Source organism: Rhinoderma darwinii, chromosome 1 (assembly GCF_050947455.1).
Source record: "Rhinoderma darwinii isolate aRhiDar2 chromosome 1, aRhiDar2.hap1, whole genome shotgun sequence".
Classification (NCBI taxonomy): domain Eukaryota; kingdom Metazoa; phylum Chordata; class Amphibia; order Anura; family Rhinodermatidae; genus Rhinoderma; species Rhinoderma darwinii.
In genome coordinates this window covers 561,053,429-561,072,031 of record NC_134687.1, presented here as the reverse complement: position 1 = coordinate 561,072,031, position 18,603 = coordinate 561,053,429, and the positions used below count along the sequence as shown (strand labels likewise).

At 41.7% G+C, this 18,603-nt stretch overlaps 1 protein-coding gene across 4 annotated transcripts in view; it reads right to left on the bottom strand.

The window, feature by feature from the left end:
• The window catches only part of PDE8B (phosphodiesterase 8B), a 230,248-nt gene that overhangs the window by 34,482 nt on the left and 177,163 nt on the right, over window positions 1-18,603 (bottom strand). For 3 of the 4 annotated variants that reach the window (XM_075838621.1, XM_075838639.1, XM_075838631.1), the window contains exons 8-10: window positions 16,254-16,394; window positions 12,936-13,024; window positions 4,735-4,795 (exon numbers count right to left, since the gene is read on the bottom strand). In XM_075838621.1, coding sequence (XP_075694736.1) covers window positions 4,735-4,795; window positions 12,936-13,024; window positions 16,254-16,394 — 291 coding nt within the window. The remainder of the gene's footprint in view (window positions 1-4,734; window positions 4,796-12,935; window positions 13,025-16,253; window positions 16,395-18,603) is intronic. The other variant, XM_075838649.1, reaches the window with a different exon arrangement.

Genomic DNA, 18,603 nt, shown 5'->3' with positions numbered 1-18,603 from the left:
GGTACCATTTTTGGATACGTGCGACTTTTTGATCACTTTTTATTCTAACATTTGTAGGGCAAAGTGACTAAAAAACAGAAACTCTGGTAACGTTTTTTACGTTTTTTTTTACGCTGTTCACCGCGTGCAATAAATAATATAATATTTTGATACCTCAGGTCGTTACGGTCACGGCGATACCAAATACATATGGTTTATTATTATTTTTCAATAATAAAGGACTTGATAAGAGTAAAAGGGGGAATGTGTTTTATTTGATTACTTGAAACTTTTATTGTTTTCAAACTTTCATTATTTGCACTTTTTTTTACACTTTTTTTACACTTTTCTTCAAGTCCCACTAGGGGACTTGAAGGTCCAATGGTCAGATTTTTTTTTTTCTAATACATTGCACTACCTATGTAGTGCAATGTATTAGATCTGTCAGTCATTCACTGACAGCAAGCCGATTAGGCTTCGCCTCCCGGCGGGGCCTAAATCGGCTTCCGTAATGGCAGAGCAGGAGACCATTGTGTCTCCTGTTGCCATAACAGCAGTCGCCAGTCCTGATTGCCTGTCAGGGCTGGCGATCTGCTAGTAACCGCTACGATGCAGCAATCGCTTTCGATTGCTGCATCGAAGGGGTTAATGGCAGGGATCGGAGCTAGCTCCGGTTCCTGCCGTTACAGGTGGATGTCAGCTGTACAGTACAGCTGACTTCCACCGCTGATGACGCCGGATCAGCTCCTGACCCGGCGCCATCTTGCCGGCAGCTACGGAAGCCGATCAGGCTCCGCCGCCGGGCGGATCTTGACCGGCTTCGGTGCTAGGCAGACCGGGAGGCCAGTATTAGGCCTCCGGTTGCCATTGCAGCCACCGGAACCCCGGCAATTTCATTACTGGGGTTCCGATGAGCTGCAAACACCTTAAGTGCAGCGATCGCGTTTGAGCGCTGCACTTAAGGGGTTAATGGCGGGGATCGAAGCTAATTTCGGTCCCCGCCGTTACAGTCGGATGTCAGCTGTAAGATACAGCTGAGATCCTGTGATGATGGCACCGGCTCAGCTTCTGAGCCGGTCCCAAACATTCGGCGTACATGTACGGCAAGATGCGGGAAGTCAATGCTTTCCATGACGTACATGTACGGCAAATGTCGGGAAGGGGTTAACACAGCGAACATCGGGCTGTGTAATAAGACCCTTAATAAATACTTGCGGTCCCTGTTAAAGAACAATTTTGAATCATTTCCGCCGTTCTTCTGTTATTCCTCCTGAAAATGTATGAATAAATTGACCACTAAAAGTGTTACTATTTCCTTTGTCAAGGAAAGTGGCCCTACACATTCTGACATTGTCCAAGCAGTGCTGACAGTTACACTTTATAGTGACACCGTATTAAGGAGGGTGATTGGTAATGTCTATTTGTCATTTTATTCATACATTTCCAGGAGGAATAACAGAGGAAAGGAACAATTTAGACTTCTAAGAATAGATGCTCCAGAATTGTTATTTTATGTGGAATACAAGTATTTACTAAAACGGACATGTCAGGAGAGGGGACAGGTCCTTTTTAATGTAATGCTAAGGAAGTGTAATGAGTATTGCGGTTATTATCTTTGAGAATTGATAGATTATGGCAATTTAACTTATGGCAAAGTACTTTTATATACACTGCCCACCAAAAGTTATGGAACTCCCTCATAACTTTTGAATGGCTCGAGGTAGAGGGTTGAAATTTGGTGGGATTTAATGGGGGTCATATAACCTACCAGTTAACACCCAAAAAAAAACCACCCCCACCCCCTTGGGGCCGGTGGGGTGGGCAGAGGTAGCAAAATCTTAAATGGCACGGGAGTCGAGTGTGGACTCATTTGAAAGCTCTTTTGAATACGAAAACACTGCTGATATTTAACTTTATTATTTAACAATATTTAACTTTAAAGTTATCATCTTCATTATCGGCTACCGCCGGTGTTCGCATTACCCAAAATGTACCGCGCGGGTAAAATCCTAAATGTGGGTGGGCGCGTGTGCGTGTGTGTGAGCTTGGGAATGTCACATCAAGGTGACTTTAAATTACATATTATTACAATCGGCCTCAGCGATACAAAATGGACCTTGTCTACGATTGTAACATGATTTCATGTGTACACATTTCGGTAGTCGCTTGTGAATTTCAGAGAGCGCTAATTTGCAAAGTAATTTTCATTTTTGAACATTTCTATTGTCATATCACAAAATGCGTTTGACCAAAACGTAAATGAAAGGATCACTTTATTGATGATGAGAGGGTATGGCGAAGAAAAAATAAGATCCTATCGACAAGTAGCGGCTTTATTCAATGCCACTTATCCTATCCGTGATCCAATTTCATTGTCAACTGTTAAAAGAACTGTTCATCGTTTCAAAATAACCGGTTCAATTAAAGACTCACCAAGATTCGGAAGAACCAAACATGCTAGTAATGATGAAAAAGATTTATATGTTCTGCTCACTATACATGATAATCCTCATACATCTGTCTCGAGTGGAGCACAACAAGAGACTACCGAAATGTGTACACATTATATCTTGTTACAATCGTAGACAAGGTCCATTTTGTATCGCCGAGGCCGATTGTAATTTAAAGTCACCTTGATGTGACATTCCCAAGCTCACATGCACACGTGCCCACACACATTTAGAATTTTACCCGCGCGGTACATTTTGGATAATGCTAACACCGGCGGTAGCCGATAATGAAGATGATAACTTTAAAGTTAAATATCTCGGCGAAAAAATCCCATCTCAAAATCGATTGCGGCATTGTTTTCGTATTGAAAAGAGCTTTCAAATGAGCTCCCACTCGACCCCCTGTGCCATTTAAGATTTAAGAACCCCGACGGACCCCATTATGAGTCATTAGTCACCCTTCAGATACGTTGTACGATTAATTGCAGCACAGCATCATAGCTTCCATTATTAAAGGAAGCCATGACACCAGTGTATATAAATCAGTTTGCGAATAATGAGAATTATTTTCATCTATTTATTGTATTGGGTCTCTTTTACCAAAATTCTCTAACAGGAAAGCTGGCCTTGTCGCCCAGAGCAGCCAGTTACAGCGCAGCTTTCCTTTTTTAGATCAGTTCTGGAAATGAAAGCTACGGAGAACTGCTGGAAATATATAAAGGGCCTTCTAGTGTACATGGAACAAGTGAAAACTGTTTTTGCCTACTTCTTAGAGTCTTTGTTGAGACAGTGCTTGAAACCCTGCGCTTGTACTACTACTACTAGGTTCTCATGACAACACTTCTTGTTCTGTTTTCATCCTAGTTTGTTCATATCACAAGGACAGTATGTGCATCCAAATCACCATTCACATCAATGTTCACATCTTATTTGGCTTGTGGAGTGGCAGATATATGTGGACATTGATGTGAAAGGTAATTTGGATCCTTACAAGGTCGACATGAACTAAACAGAACATGAAGTGTCATGTAGACAATTCTCACTTCTTTCCTTTGCAGAATCTCCAGCCTCCTTGACATTTCGATTTCACGGCTGCTAGTTTATAGGAATGTGCGGAAAAATATCTGAATCCAAGATTTACAATAACATTCATTTTATGTACCAATATTGTATATGCTGGGAAATAGAGCATACTGAATTTGGAAATATCCCAGATTTGGCAGCTACAAGATTGTCAAATATCACTCACATTTACAAATATGATATTTTATTTAGATAAAGAAATTACAGAAAACGACAAGATTCCTGTTTACAGATTAGAAATATCACTTACAGAAGTAGAGCCCCACCCCAAAAAAAAAAATATTAAAACTCCTTTCCGTGGCGTTTTCATCGATCTCCAACCACCCACATTTTATGTCTTTCTCCCAGCTATGACCGGGCTGGAGAACAATAACAACTCTGTACAGAGATGAGTTTTACATTTCTGGGTTGAGTTCAACCTTTAAGGATTATTATTTCTTCCCATATGAGGTATAATTGAACATGGTTAAGTATAAAGGAAGTGCTGCCCAGGCTTAAAAGATAACAGATCGACCAATCCACTCATCATTAATGTCATCATTTCCAATCTATCTCTACTGTCTGCTCTGTTCCTGTCTGTGCACCAGAAAGGGAAATCTACACCAGCTACGAGTTAAAGGGTAACCAAACGTTCAACAAACTTCTGACATGTCACTGAGACCCCCACCAATCGCTAAAACGAAGAGGCAGAAGTGCTCATGTATGCTCTGAGCTGCTTCGTTTCTGTTCGGGGATGTAGTGGATTACGGGTCCATAGACTTTCCATTGAGCCCGTACTCCGATACATTGATTTCCGGAACAAGCCGAACAGAAACGAAGCGGCCGAGCATTTCCGTCGCTTCGTTTAAGCGATTGGTGGGGGTCTCAGTGCTTGGACTCCCACCAATCCAAACTTCTGACATATCACTATGCCATGTCAGAACTTTGTTGAACGTTTAGTTACCCTTTAAGTTTCTGACATCGATTTTAGTAAATTTGTCGTGCTGTCACCCTGCCGTCTTATACTAAGCTCCGTCTGCTTTTTTAAATGAGGTGACATAGACGGCAAAAAATACGGTGTGCGCCATAATTTGCAACTTTTGTACACCACAATACTGGCATATAGCCATTAATAATTTACCTCCCATTTCTCTGTCCAAAGTGACTAAGGCTCAGTGTTTCTTTTTTTTTCTCTCAATAAAACTTTTACTTTCTATGTAGGGAAATAATAAAGCACATTTACCTGTTTATTGTTTTCAGAAGAACTGCACAGCTTCTTGATAGACACAAAATGTCGAATTTTCCTAGTAAAATAAATAAGCAATAATTAACCAACTACATAATTTACTTATCATCGTTAAAATAAAATTTTATTTTTATAATATAACATTCCTTAAAGGGGTATTCCTAGAATCATAAATTATCACCTATCCACAGGATTGGTGGTAATTTTATGATTGCTGGGACCCCCACCACTAGGACCCCTACCTATCATGAAAACAGGGGTACCAAACCCAAAGATCCTCCTCATTGCATCCCCCACTGTGAGTAGGTGCTTGAATGGAGCGGCGGTTGAGCATGCGCCCACCACTACATTCAATGACTAGGAGGGCACGTTCAGACGTCGCAGAGTTTTTCCGCTGCAAATGTTGGTGAAGATTTGGGGCAATTACGCAACGAATCTGCACCAACATTTGCATATTTGACAGGTAATTCAGACGTTGCAGAAAACACAGCGGACTTGCCACAGATTTCAGTTTTTGCATTGCAAAGGCTGAAATACGCAGTGAAATTCCGCTTCTTCTCCGCAACAGACAGTGCATGCTGCGGACTGAAAATTCTGCATCGCAGCCTATGATCCGCAGCGGCGTTTTCTGCAATGTCTGAACTAACTTTCCTAAAAATATATAGAAACAAATATGAAAAAAACGGCCGCAGGAGAATTCCACTGCGGACTGTCCACAGCGGAATTCCACAGCAATTCCGCCACGTCTGAACGTGCCCTGAGAATGACAGAAATGGCAGAACGCTATACTGTTTCTGTCATTCCCATAGACTTTTAATGGAGCTGCGGTCCAGTAGTTAGTAGGAATGGGGGTTCGGGACCCATGCAATCAAAAAATTACCTATGCTGTGGATAGGTGATAATTTACAATTCTTGGAAAAACCTTTTAAAGGGTTTGTTTGAGAATCGAAAAAGATCGAGAAAGATGGTGCGGCTGCACTCTTACTGCACTTATGGCTTCATACAATATATATGTACAGTAATTGGCTAAACATCCCTATACAGATTTGTATCAGTGGAAATGTTTTTCAGATTGCTGTGTCTTTGTTACCTGCTTGTACCGTATTTTTCGGACTATAAGACGCACCCAGGTTTTAGACAACAGAAAATAGGAAAAAAATGATATTTTACTACTTTTACAAAGAAAAAACTATTGGTTAAAAAAAATAATTTGTTCAATTTCACCACATTCTGAGAGCCGTAACTTTTATATTTTGCAACGATTGAGCGGTGTGCGGGCTTATTTTTTGCGGGACAAGCTGTAGTTTTTATTAGCACCATTTTTGGTAATTTTTTTTATTTTTACGCCGTTCACCGTGCGAGTCAAATAACGCTATATTGTAATAGTTTGGACATTATTATAATAGTTTGCGTCAGCAATACCAATTTTTTTAATTTTTTTAATTTTTATTTTTTACATTGTGCTTGGGCAAAAATGGGAAAAGGTTTTTGTTTTTTTAACTTGTAATTTTTTTACACTCCTGAAAATTGATCAAACTTTTTTTTTTTTACATACTTTATTAGTTCCCCTAAGAGACTTGAACCAGCGATCATTAGATCACTGGTATAATACACTGCAATACATAGATGATTTAGGGAAACAGCGTAGCCTGCTGAGCTACGCTGATCCCGTAACTTCCATAGTAGTAAATGGCAGTTACAGAAGCAGCGTAGCATGCTACGCTGTTTCCGTAACTACTATTCAGTTCTATGTAGGTTACGGAAACAGTGTAGCTCAGAGAGTTATGCTGTTTCCGTAACTCGACCATGTACGCGGTTGTCGTAGCTACTGAGTTCTGTAAACAGCGTAGCTCGCGGTGCTACGCTGTTTCCGTAACTCCCATTCACTTCTATGGGAGTTACGGAAAAAGCGTAGCTCAGCGAACACTCGGCTGTAATTTCCGACCAGCTAACCAGGAAGTGGTCGGGAGACAGCGGAGCCGAGTAAGATAGAACGGGGTTTAGGGGGCCTAGTTCTAGAGATAAGTGCGGGGACCCGAATCCTGTGGATATGTCATAAATGTCCAGGGGAAGACCCTTATAAATGCCGCGGTCGCTATTGATCGTGGCATTTAACTCGTTAAACGGCCAGGAACAGTGCCATTGCTGTTCCTGGCCGTTACTGCAGGTGTCAGCAGCTGACATCTGCAGTGTATGGAGCGGGCTCATCGCGTGAGTCCACTCTGCTCCATGCCGGCACACCATGGGTCGGCAAGGGGTTAAGTAAGAAGTGGTCAGGGGGCCACTATAAGACGCAGGCACTTTTTAGCAAGATTTTTTTCTACAAAAAACTATGTTTTACAGTCCGAAAAATACAGTACATTTTTTTTAATAATGCGTATATATTATTGAACTGAATATTTGACAATATCAAACCCACCTTTATGATTTTTGAATTGATAAGTTATCAAATGTCATAAGATTTCAAACAACATCTATAAGATGTCCATGAAACATTAAAAGGACTGTGTTCTGTGCCTGGCATCCAGCTGAAGAGAACAAGTTGGAGGAATCAGCTGCTCATACTAGTTTTGCCCTTTACGGTCATCTTATCTTATAGATTATTTAGTTCTCCTGTCTAATAAATAAGGTGCTTTCAATAAAAATGTCAGATGCATCAGTACCTAACTGCAAACCTGTTGGCACATGGGAATCTCGTGCAGCGTGGTTACCTCTTTTTCTTCAGTATGAAAAAGTAAACATAAAAAGTTCCATGTCTGTCTGTGATCATTTGTAAGGACACACTCACATGGCTATATATCAAGTCTATGTGAGAACTGAAAACAAATCCCATTAGAGAAAAGCTTGAAATTATACGCCAAGAAATACACAAACCTAACGCAGGCAACGCTACAAGGCTAGATCATAATAACATCAGGTGTAATTATCTCCGTCAAGAGTTCTCATCTCAGGCTGGGGGAGAGTCATGTGAGAGTCATGCTAATGTATCCTCGCCCTCCGCGTGAAGGAGAGAAAAGGATAGAGAACGCTCTCCTGCCTGAGATATAATGGCCCAGCTTGAACTATTTGCGGCGGCGAAAGTTTCTTACCTGAACTACACTACAAATGCCTAGATCTAGCCATACATTCATGCCTCCAGCTGTACCACCATATCTCCATACCACCGGTGTTGCATCCAGCGAGCAGGGAGTAACATGGTGGATGACCGTATTGGTCAAATCATCACAGACCATCTATATGTATATACTTTCCATATCTTGTTGTACTCTGTTGGAATCCCCTATTAACTCACGTGAAGCATGGGGCTGACTGCAGACAGTTGAACTTTGTAAATGGCGCCCTGAGATGACGGAAAGAAGGGGAAAAGTTTGGGTAAGTCCTCGGTGGACCATTAAGTCACAAACCGCAACAAAGGGTTTGGATCTGTTTAACTGGACTGTGCTTGATATGATCAGCGTCGGACTGGCTGACTGGAGGATCCTCCAGTGGGCCTAGGCAGCGAGCTGCTTTTATCTGGCAGCGGAGCAGAGAGACATTGTCTACCTGCCCCACTGCTTACTCTTGTAGTCAGGGCCGGCGTTAAGGCCCCCTGCCGACTAAAGCAGCCATAGCGGCTGCTACGGCGCCCGTTATGTTATGTGCCGGGCGGCACAGGCCCCCTCATGCCCGGTGGTGTCGCTAGCACCGGAGGGGATCCTGCCACTTTCTCCTGTATCTGCGTCCTCAGGATGCAGATACAATTGAATAGTATAGGCTGCAAGCCATGTTAGGCATACAGCCTATAAAACGCTGGAACGGAGTCCCTGCGCAGGCTGGCATGATGACGTCATTGCATCACGCTGGCCTATGCCATCTGAGACGGTGGAGCACTCCGTCCGTCGTGGGAATGGGGCTCGGTAAGTACAATAGGGGGTGTGTGGCACTTTTTTGGGGGGGCTGGCTGTGGTACTATATACAACGGGGGGAGGGGTGGCACTATATACAAGGGGGTGTGACACTATCTAGTAGGGGGGCTGTGTGGCTCTATATACAAGGGGGGTGTGGCACTATCTACTGGGAGGCTGTGTTGCACTATACAGGGGCAGGGCTTTGTGGCACTATCTACTAGGGGGGCTGTGTGGCACTATACGAGGGGGCTGTGTGGCACTATCTACTAGGGGGGCTGTGTGGCACCATCTACAGGGAGCTGTGTGTGGCACTATTATTATTATGGGGCCTAATGGGAGTAGTATTATAGTGTGTGGCACCAAGGGGGCATTATTTATATCTGGGGCACTATAAATGATGAGGTTTTTGTAGAGGGTGGGGAGGAGCTAGAAAATTGAGAAGCCAAAGATGTTTGTGTTTCAAATTCTGCAGAGGCGATTCGTGGTCGGGAGAAGACGTCAGGGCAATCTGGGCTGGATGAAGAAGAAAAGTAAAAGTGAGCGATGCCAATCTGAAAATACATCACTGGTGAGTCACTAGATTTCTCTCTTTTTTTTATTAAAGGAGTATTCCCATCTTAGACATTTATGGCATATCCACAGGAAATGCCACAAATGTCTGATAGATGCGGGTCCCAGCTCTGGGACCTGCACCTATATCTAGAACTGACCGCAGAATCCAGACGGAGACCAGTGGAGGGAGGGTCACGCATGCATCTATTCTGTTGTATGGTTGTTATGGAAACAGCTGACTAGGACGCTTGTGTAGGACTGGTGTCTACCACTATATTGTCACTATGTGGTGGTAATATTTGTCTTTGGTTTACTACACACTTTTTACTACGCAATTAAGAGTGGTCACATTATTTCTTTATAGCTTTCGGGTGGGCCCCAAGAATTATTTATTCTGGTGGGCCCAAGGTACTCCAGTCCGATACTGGTTATGATTATATAAAAGGTCAAGTCCCACCAATAACGGTGCTGAGAAGTACAGAGTCTTGAGCCTAAGTGGGAAAAATAAAACAAAATGGTGGCTGCAATTGCAGGACATATTACCTATCTGCAAGCCTTCGTGTGTTTGACCAGAAAGATATTGTGATATTTGCCTCATCTCGGTATTTGGATATAAAGGGGACTAAAAGTCTGAAAGAGTTTTGCCAGAGTTTGTAAGCATATGGCAGTGGTTGCTACATAGTTAAAACTCTGAATACAGAAAAAAAAATAAAAAATACCCACGCCTGTGGGGATGAATTACATAGAAAAAGTTCTGATTGGAGTGCAGAAGGATTTAATCATATGACAAGGAAAAAGAAGGAAGTTAAATCAAGATATTCTGGACTTACCACTGACTGTATCAACACAAAAAGCAAGAACAAAGAAAATGGATAAATATCTATGTTCGGAAAAAGGGGCTACATCCAAAAAGCTAAGAAGTAAAACAAACGCAAGAGATAAAACCCACCAGGCTAAAAATCTTGAAATCTCAGGAGAAAATTCCAATGAGGAGGAGGAAGAAGTCTCGTTAAAAGGCATTTTTTCACAAATAAAGCAATGCAGTGGAGCACTAGGTGATGTTTTAGCTCAGTTGGGCTCTATTAAAAATGACTTTGTTGTGATAAGGGACAATATCAATATGATACGAATTCGTATGGATGGCAGAAAAAAGAATTAACCAAGTAGAGAATCAACAGGCTTTGATGGTCAATGACATCCTGGATTTAAAGAAGAAGAATAAAGACCTGTTGGAGAAAGTGACTGATTATGAGAACCGCTCCAAAAGAAATAATTAAAAAATTGTTGGGCTCCCCGAAGGATCAGAAGGCAATGACTCTATCGCTTTTATAACTAAGTTGATTAAGGACCTGCTGGGCAAAGATGGGTTTTCAAGCATGTTCGGTGTTGAAAGGGCCCATATAGAGTGCCCACCAAAAAATTATTAGCTGGTGGAAAACAGAGAATTCTACTTTTTAAATTACTCATGTCCAGTGATAGGGACCTCATTTTGTAGAAAGCTAGAAAAAAAACCTCCCTGATGTTCAACAATGTTAATATTATGGTGTTCCCTGGTCTCGCAACTGGGCTGCAAAAAAAAAAAAGCTTCTTTTGAGGGAGTAAAACGATTCACCGAGCAAAATTAAGAATTATTCATGAGGAGGAAATGGTTTTTTTTTTCAGGCTCCTAGTGAAGCTGAAGAATGGCTAAATAAATTAGATACCTGAGGGAACTGGATTCTTAGTGCTTTAAGGAATGATAGGCAAGAGAAAGGAAAGCAAAGAAGGTATAAAGAAAAAGGAAAAAGGGCATGAGGATAGAGAATAAATTGAAGGAGTAGGAAAGGAAGAAGGGGAAAAAAAGGAAAATGAAATATATGTACTAGTCCTTCTCAATGAATTAGAATATCATCAAAAAGTTAATTTATTTCAGTATTCAATTCAAAAAGTGAAACTCATATATTATACAGTATAGATTCATTACACACAGAGCGATCTATTTCCAGCATTCTTTTCTTTTAATGTTGATGACTATGGCTAACAAGTTAATGAAAACCCAAAATTTTGTGTCTCAGAAAATAAGAATATTAAATAAGCCCAATTTCAAAAATTATTTTTAATACCAAAATGTTGTCCTACTGAAAAGCATGTCCAGTATATGCCCTCAATACTTGGTCGGGGCTCCTTTTGCATGAATTACTGTATCAATGCGGCGTGGCATGGAGGCGATCAGCCTGTGGCACTGCTGAGGTGTTATCAATGCGGCGTGGCATGGAGGCGATCAGCCTGTGGCGCTGCTGAGGTGTTATGGGAGCCCAGGTTGCTTTGATATCGGCCTTCAGCACGTCCGCATTGTTGCGTCTGGTGTCTCATCTTCCTCTTGACAATACCCTATAGATTCTCTATGGGGTTTAGGTCAGGCGAGTTTGCTGGCCAATGAAGCACAGTGATACTGTGGTTATTAAACCAGGTATTGGTACATTTGGCAGTGTGGGCAGGTGCCAAGTCCTGCTGGAAAATGATATCAGCATCTCTATAAATCTTGTCAGTAGAGGGAAGCATGAAGTTCTCTACAATTTCCTGGTAGACGGCTGCGCTGACACAAAAAATCGACTTCCAGATAATAGATCATGAAAGAGATCTCATTGAGCTAGGCTGTTTCCGTAACTCCCTTAGAAGTGAATGGGAGTTATGGAAACAGCGTAGCACAACGAGCTACGCTGTTCCAGGAACTCGGGAGCTACGGAAACAGTTTGCTGTGCTATGCTGTTTCCATGCGGATATTCCATAAATGTCCAAGATGAGAAAACCCCTTTAAGGAGAATGTTTGGCCGCTGTCAGCTGAGCCGTCAGAGAAGCTCACTGACTGATTCAGCATAAAACGGCTTTCTGCAGCCTCTATTTACTGTGATACATAGATGCTGCAGAAGTGAAACAGTGAATTTTTTTTAAATAAAAGTAAATGACAAAACTTGTTTTCATCACTAAATTAATGCTTTCTAATAAAAAAAAGAGTCTCTCCACCTTTCTTCTGATTCTCCTTAAGGTGAACTAGCAGTATTTCAGCGAGGTAAGTTACAATTAATTTATAGAAGACTTTTTCAAACCCTCTTTGTTTGCTTCAGATCACAGCTGGTAATGTCTGAAAATTCCCCTCTGAAATCCAAACTTTTTGGATATAAATTTTACTGCAATGTTGCTTCTAGTCTACACACTTAGCTGTACTTTGTAAGTAACCACAGAAATGTATGAGTAGAGATGTGCAAATTGATTCAAAATAAATTTAATTCAGTCAGAATTTTCAAAAAGTTATGAATACGCCAAAATATCAAACTTTTGGGACTCGCGGTGCACAAATTATGGCAAAATGGCAGCCACCTGAAGTGAAGCGAGTTGTACAATCCTCAGCTTTATTCGCTCACTGTGCATGCCTGGAGTTTACCAGTGAACAGTGCATGGGCAGAATTTCGGGCCAGCGATGTCAAATAGCCAGGAAGAATGGATGTGTAAAGAGCCACAATGCCATGACTCTTTAGCCCTCAAGCCTCGCCACGATGACTACTAGTACTACATTTACATATAGCACATGCAAACTTAGAATTCGACTTTAGCAAACATACTGTAACGCCCAGCGGCATGTCTGTAAAGAGTTTTAAAAACCCCACAGTTTTGCGGAAAATCTATTGGGATCGAATCAGACAGACAATTAGACTGAATCCAACCCAAAACAAATTTTGGTAACTTTGCTCTTCTGTAGTAAAGAGTTTTGTCTTTACTCACCCCCCTTGTCCAATAACTGGAGTGACTTTCACGTGTTGTTGGACGCTGTCTCCTGATTTCCGCTTTGCGTAATAAATTCCTTGCCATTCCTTAAATGAAAAAAGTAAATTTTGTCAGTATGAACTGAATAGAATCTTGTATATCATTTGACAAAAAATTGTCACAGAATTAAAGATAACTCATTGTTACAAAAACATTTTTTACAAACACAGGCAGTTGTAGGTGTTTATAAGGCATCATGAACACGACCGTAGTCATGTGCACGGACGCGATTTTCGGGTCGGCCAGCCACGGAGTGTCAGCCGAGAGCCGTCCGCAAATCGCGGGCTGTGCACATGGCCGCGGCCATTATTTTCAATGAGCCCGGACCGCAGAACACGGCCGTAAATAAGGCTTGCCGTTCTTTCTGCAGGCTCCTGGGCCATGCACGGATCTTGGAAACCATGGTCGTGTGCATGGCCCCATAGGAATGAATTGGGCCGAAATTCTCCCGTGGATTTTTGGGGGAATTGCGGCCAAAAAGCACGTTCGTGTGCATGGGGCCTTAGATGTAGTGAAGCCACATTTTGTTTAACCTGCAAATTTTGAGTCTTGTTCCTTTTCTCTGCTGCTTCCTTTAAGGCCCCATGCACACGAACGTATTTTTGCGGCCGCAATTCACCCACAAATCTGTGGGAGAATTGCGGCCCCATTCATTTCAATGGGCACATGCACACGACCGTGGTTTCCACGGTCCCTGCATTGCCCAGGAGCCTGAACTGCAAAAAGATAAGACATGTCTTATTACGGCAATATTTTGCTGTCCAGGCTCATTGAAATGAATGCACACGGACATGTTCACGGCCCGCGATTTGCGGGTGACACTCCGCGGCCGTCCGAGCCGCAAATCACGGCCGTGCACACCACTACAGTCGTGTGCATGAGGCCTAAGGGTAGGTCCACACATAGTGTAAATACTACAGATTTTTTGCAACGGATTTCATTGTGGAAAATCTGCAGCGTATTACAGTAGTAGCAGAGTGGATGAGATTTGAACAAATCTCATCCATATGCTGCAGAAAAAAATCTGCGGAAAAACCGTTGTCTACTTATGCTTTGGAATCGCTGCTTTTCTGTTTTAGGCTTTCCCCATTGAATTCAATGGGGAGGTAAAACCTGCAGCAAATAGAAACTGTTGCGATTTTTGCAGTGGAAAAGCTGGAATTCCACTGCAAAGACCGCAACTCAAAAAAAAAAAAAAAAAGCTTATACTTACCCTGTTGTCTATACTTCTCTGTCTAGGCCGGCCTCCTGGGATGACATTTCATTGGACGTTTCAGTCACATAGGATGAAATGTCATCCCAGGAGGCCAGGCTGTACGGACAACAAAGAGAGGCGCCGCCATGATTATGGAGACCAGGGTAATTATAAATATTTTTTTAATTTTCATTCTTTTACCTCCTGTTTTGTGAAATGATACACTTTGCTGCGGTGTTTCAGCAGGGCGGATACGCTGTGTACTTTTACGCAGCGTATCCGAACCGTATGTACATGGTAGGTTTTCACTCAGCTTCCTGTGTGGCTGGACTCTTCACATTATGTGATGTGAAAGATGTGCTCTAGGTCTGGTTTTAAGTTGGATTGTGACCCATGCGTTGCCCTTTATTGGTTGCCCCCCCCCCCCCAATATGGTGTGCTGCCATTTTTAATGTACAAATAACTATACTAAATATCAGCCTTATACATGATCATGCCCACATAACAGTGCCATATGTTGATCAAAAAAACACTTCCAAACAAATGCCTAAATAGCATATACTGCAAAAATAATATACTGTGCAGTGCAGCAGAGCCGCACAATGCCTAAATAAATACTACCATAAAGTTCTCAAATATGACTTACATACAGTGACTATATAACATCTCCATGCAGCAAATTATTTAATATCAATGTTATACAATGTCTAAATAATACTGCTATGCAAATATATGAATTCCTTGTCGCTACAGCCATTTTTTGTTTTAGTTTTTCACTCCCCGCATTTTTTTGTCAATGAAGTGGTGTGAGGGCTTATTTTTTGTGGGATGAGTTGTAGTTTCTATTGGCACTATTTAAAGTACAATATAATGTACTAGGAAACCAAAACTTTGTAGGGTGGAATTGAAAATAACCTCCGATTCCTCTTGTTTTTTTGGGCTTTCGTTTTTACGTGTTTCACCGTGCGGTAAAAACGACAATATTACTCTGTTCTGCTTGTCAATACAGTTACTACGATACCAAATTGATATACGGTAGTTTTTTTTAATGTCTTACTACTTTTTCAAAGAAAAAACTATTTGTTAAAAAAAAAATGTTTTGTGTTGCCATATTCTGAAAAACATATTTTTTTTTATTTTTGTCGATTGAGCGGTGTGAGGGCTTATTTGGGCACGGCCAGACGTGGCGGCGTTTTTCCGCTGCAAATGTTGGTGCAGATTTGGGGCAATTACGCAATAAATCTGCGCCAATATTTGCATATTTGACAGGTAATTCAGACGTTGCAGAAATCACAGCGGACTTGCCACAGATTTCAGTTTTTGCATTGCAAAGGCTGAAATCCGCAGTGAAATTCCGCTTCTTCTCCGCAACAGTCAGTATATGCTTCGGACGGAAATTTCCGCACCGCAGCAGAGTTTTCCACAACGTCTGAACGAACTTGCCTCAAAATGTATTGAAACAACTAAAAACCGGCCGCAGGAGAATTCCACTGCGGACTGTCCGCAGCAGAATTCCACAGCAATTCCGCCACGTCTGGCCGTGCCCTTTCTGCGGGACAATCTGTAGTTTTTATTGGTACCGCTACAAATTTTCCGCAACTAAATCTGTTGCAGATAATCCGCAGTATTTACACTATGTGTGAATTACCCATAAAGTGATATACATAGTGGTCACAAGCCTCAGGTACCAGGCCATCTGTTGGGAACCCTACAGAACACCCCTAAGGCCAGCCCTGGCTGTACTGTGTGCTCGGACCAATCATTTTAACAAATACGGCACTGCTACTGAGCTGCGACAGTCCTACAATAGTGAATTGTTCAAAAGTACTTTAAATACCTTTTTTTCCACTTTCATCTGACTTTCTAATCTACAGTAGAATACAATGTACTGGTATGTCAAAAAGTGATGAAAAAATAATCTAAAATAATCTGTATATTTTACTAATAGAAGGCCATAAATTTCACACCTCTCCAAACAACTCGGAGACAGTGGTACGGATCAGTTGAGCTTTTGAGGAGGGAGGGGGGTTGTACATTAGAACTTGCACACATATACACAAAGTAACCATATTGTTCTATACCTTTCCCTTTTTGATACAAGTGTTGATAGTATCTAACAGATCTGCACGGTTTTTGTCACTTTTTGGAAATTCTGTGAGTTCCTTGCCTAGGAGTTCTTCTTTGTGGTAGCCCATCATTCGCTCGAAAGCTGGATTAACATACTGACAATTAAAAGTAGTTAGAACTGTGAGGTTATTCTGAGATTACCAAACATATTACCAAAAACTCAAGGCACGTATCTTTAGCAGGATCTAGAGTAGTACGAGGAACTTAGTAAGACAGTACTGTTCAATTATTGAAAGCGAATCTACAAACTAACAGCCCTCTAGATGTAATACCTGTTAACCCCGTCACGACTAAACCAATTTTGATCTTAAGAATGACACAAATTTAGAACATTTCGGCATTCTGGACTTCATAACTTATCTTATTTCTGCATCAACACAGCTGTATGAGGTCTTGTTTTTTGTTTTTATGGTGCTGTAAAAAAGTATTTTCCTTTCACCCAATTTCTTCTATTTTTGCTAATTTGTCTGATTTAAATGAAAAAGTAATTGCCCCCTAAACCTAATAACTGGTTGTGCCACCCTTGGCAGTAACAACTGAAATCAAACGTTTGTGATGATTCTTCTACATCGCTGTGGAGGAATTTTGGGCCACTCTTTTTTGCAAAATTGTTTTCATTCGGGTGTATTGGAGGGTTTTCAAGCATGAACTTGCCACTGCATTTCAATGGGATTTAAGTTAGGACTTTGACTTTGCCACTGAAAAACCTTCATTTTGTTTCTTTTGAGCCATTCATAAGTGGACTTACTTGTGTGCTTCAGATCATTGTCCTGCTGAATATCCCAACTGCACTTGAGCTTTAGGTCACGAACTGACGAGCGGACATTCTCCTTCAGGATTTTCTAATAGAGAGCAGAATTCATGGTTCCATCAATTATGACAAGTTGTCCAGGTCCTGAAGAAGCAAAGAAACCCCAGACCATCCCACTACCAACACCACCATGTTTAACTGTTGGGCCTCGTGCACACTTCCTTCATCGGTTTAGCGGTGTGGTTTCCGTGTGCACTCCCATGTGCACTCCGTGTTTCCGTTTCCGAGCGCTGAACATGGTACTGTCCAGGGTGCTGAGAGAGCAGGGTTTTTCAGAACTAGTCACTGTACAGGGTGCTGAAAGAGTTAATGGGCTGCACTGATCGGCGGTAACTCTTTCAGCACCCTGGACAGTGACTAGCGCTGAAGAATGACCATTCTCGGCGCTCACAAAATAAAATTTTAATGAAATAAAAAAATCAGTTCATACTTACCCAGAACTCCCTGCATTTTCCTCTTGTCCGGCCTCCTGGGATGACGTTTCATCCCATGTCACCGCTGCACACAGCACATAGTGTTCTTACTAGAACGATGTGCAGCCACATACACAAGTGTCCTGATAATGAATACACATGACCTCCAGCCTGGACGTCATGTGTATTCAGAATCCTGACACTTCTGAATCTTTTCTGTGAGATTTCCAGCAAGGGAAACGAAATCTCGTTTACCTCGTAATCTCGCGAGATTACGCGCGGCTTGCTGGAATCTCACAGAAAAGATTCAGAAGTGTCAGGATTCTGAATACACATGACGTCCAGGCTGGAGGTCATGTGTATTCATTATCAGGACACTTGTGTATGTGGCTGCACATCGTTCTAAGAACACTATGTGCTGTGTAAATGAATGGAGAGGAGTGTATGACGCTGACTGGTCACTGATTGGTCAGCGTCATAAACGTAAACACGCCCAGTTAAAAACACAATACACGCCCAGTTAGACATACGAAAAAAAAACACGCCCAGTTGTCCATTTCAAAGCTCATTTGCATATATATAAAACAGCTCATAACTTGGCCAAAAATGAATGTTTTTAAAAAAACAAAAAACTTTACTGTTATCTACATTGCAGCGCCGATCACATGCAATAGGAGATAGGGATTTCAGAATCTGGTGACAGAGCCTCTTTAAGTGAGGCCTGCAGTTCTTTAGATGTTCATTTGGTTTCTTTTGTGACCTCCTGGATGAGTCTTGATGAAATTTTGGTAGATCGGCCATTCCTGGGAGGGTTTACTACTGTTCCAAGATTTTTCCATTTGTGGATAATGGCTCTCATTGAAGTTCGCTGGATTCCCAGAGTCTTTGTAACCCTTTCCAGACTGGTACATTTCAATAACTTTGTTTGGCATCTGCATTTGTATGTCTTATAGAATGTGGCATCATTTGCTGCTTTTTGAGAATTTCTAGCCTGCTTAACAATGCCAGACAGGTTCTATTTAAGTGATGATTTGTTCAACAAGTCTGGCAGTAATCATGGCTGGGTGTAGCTAGTGAAAT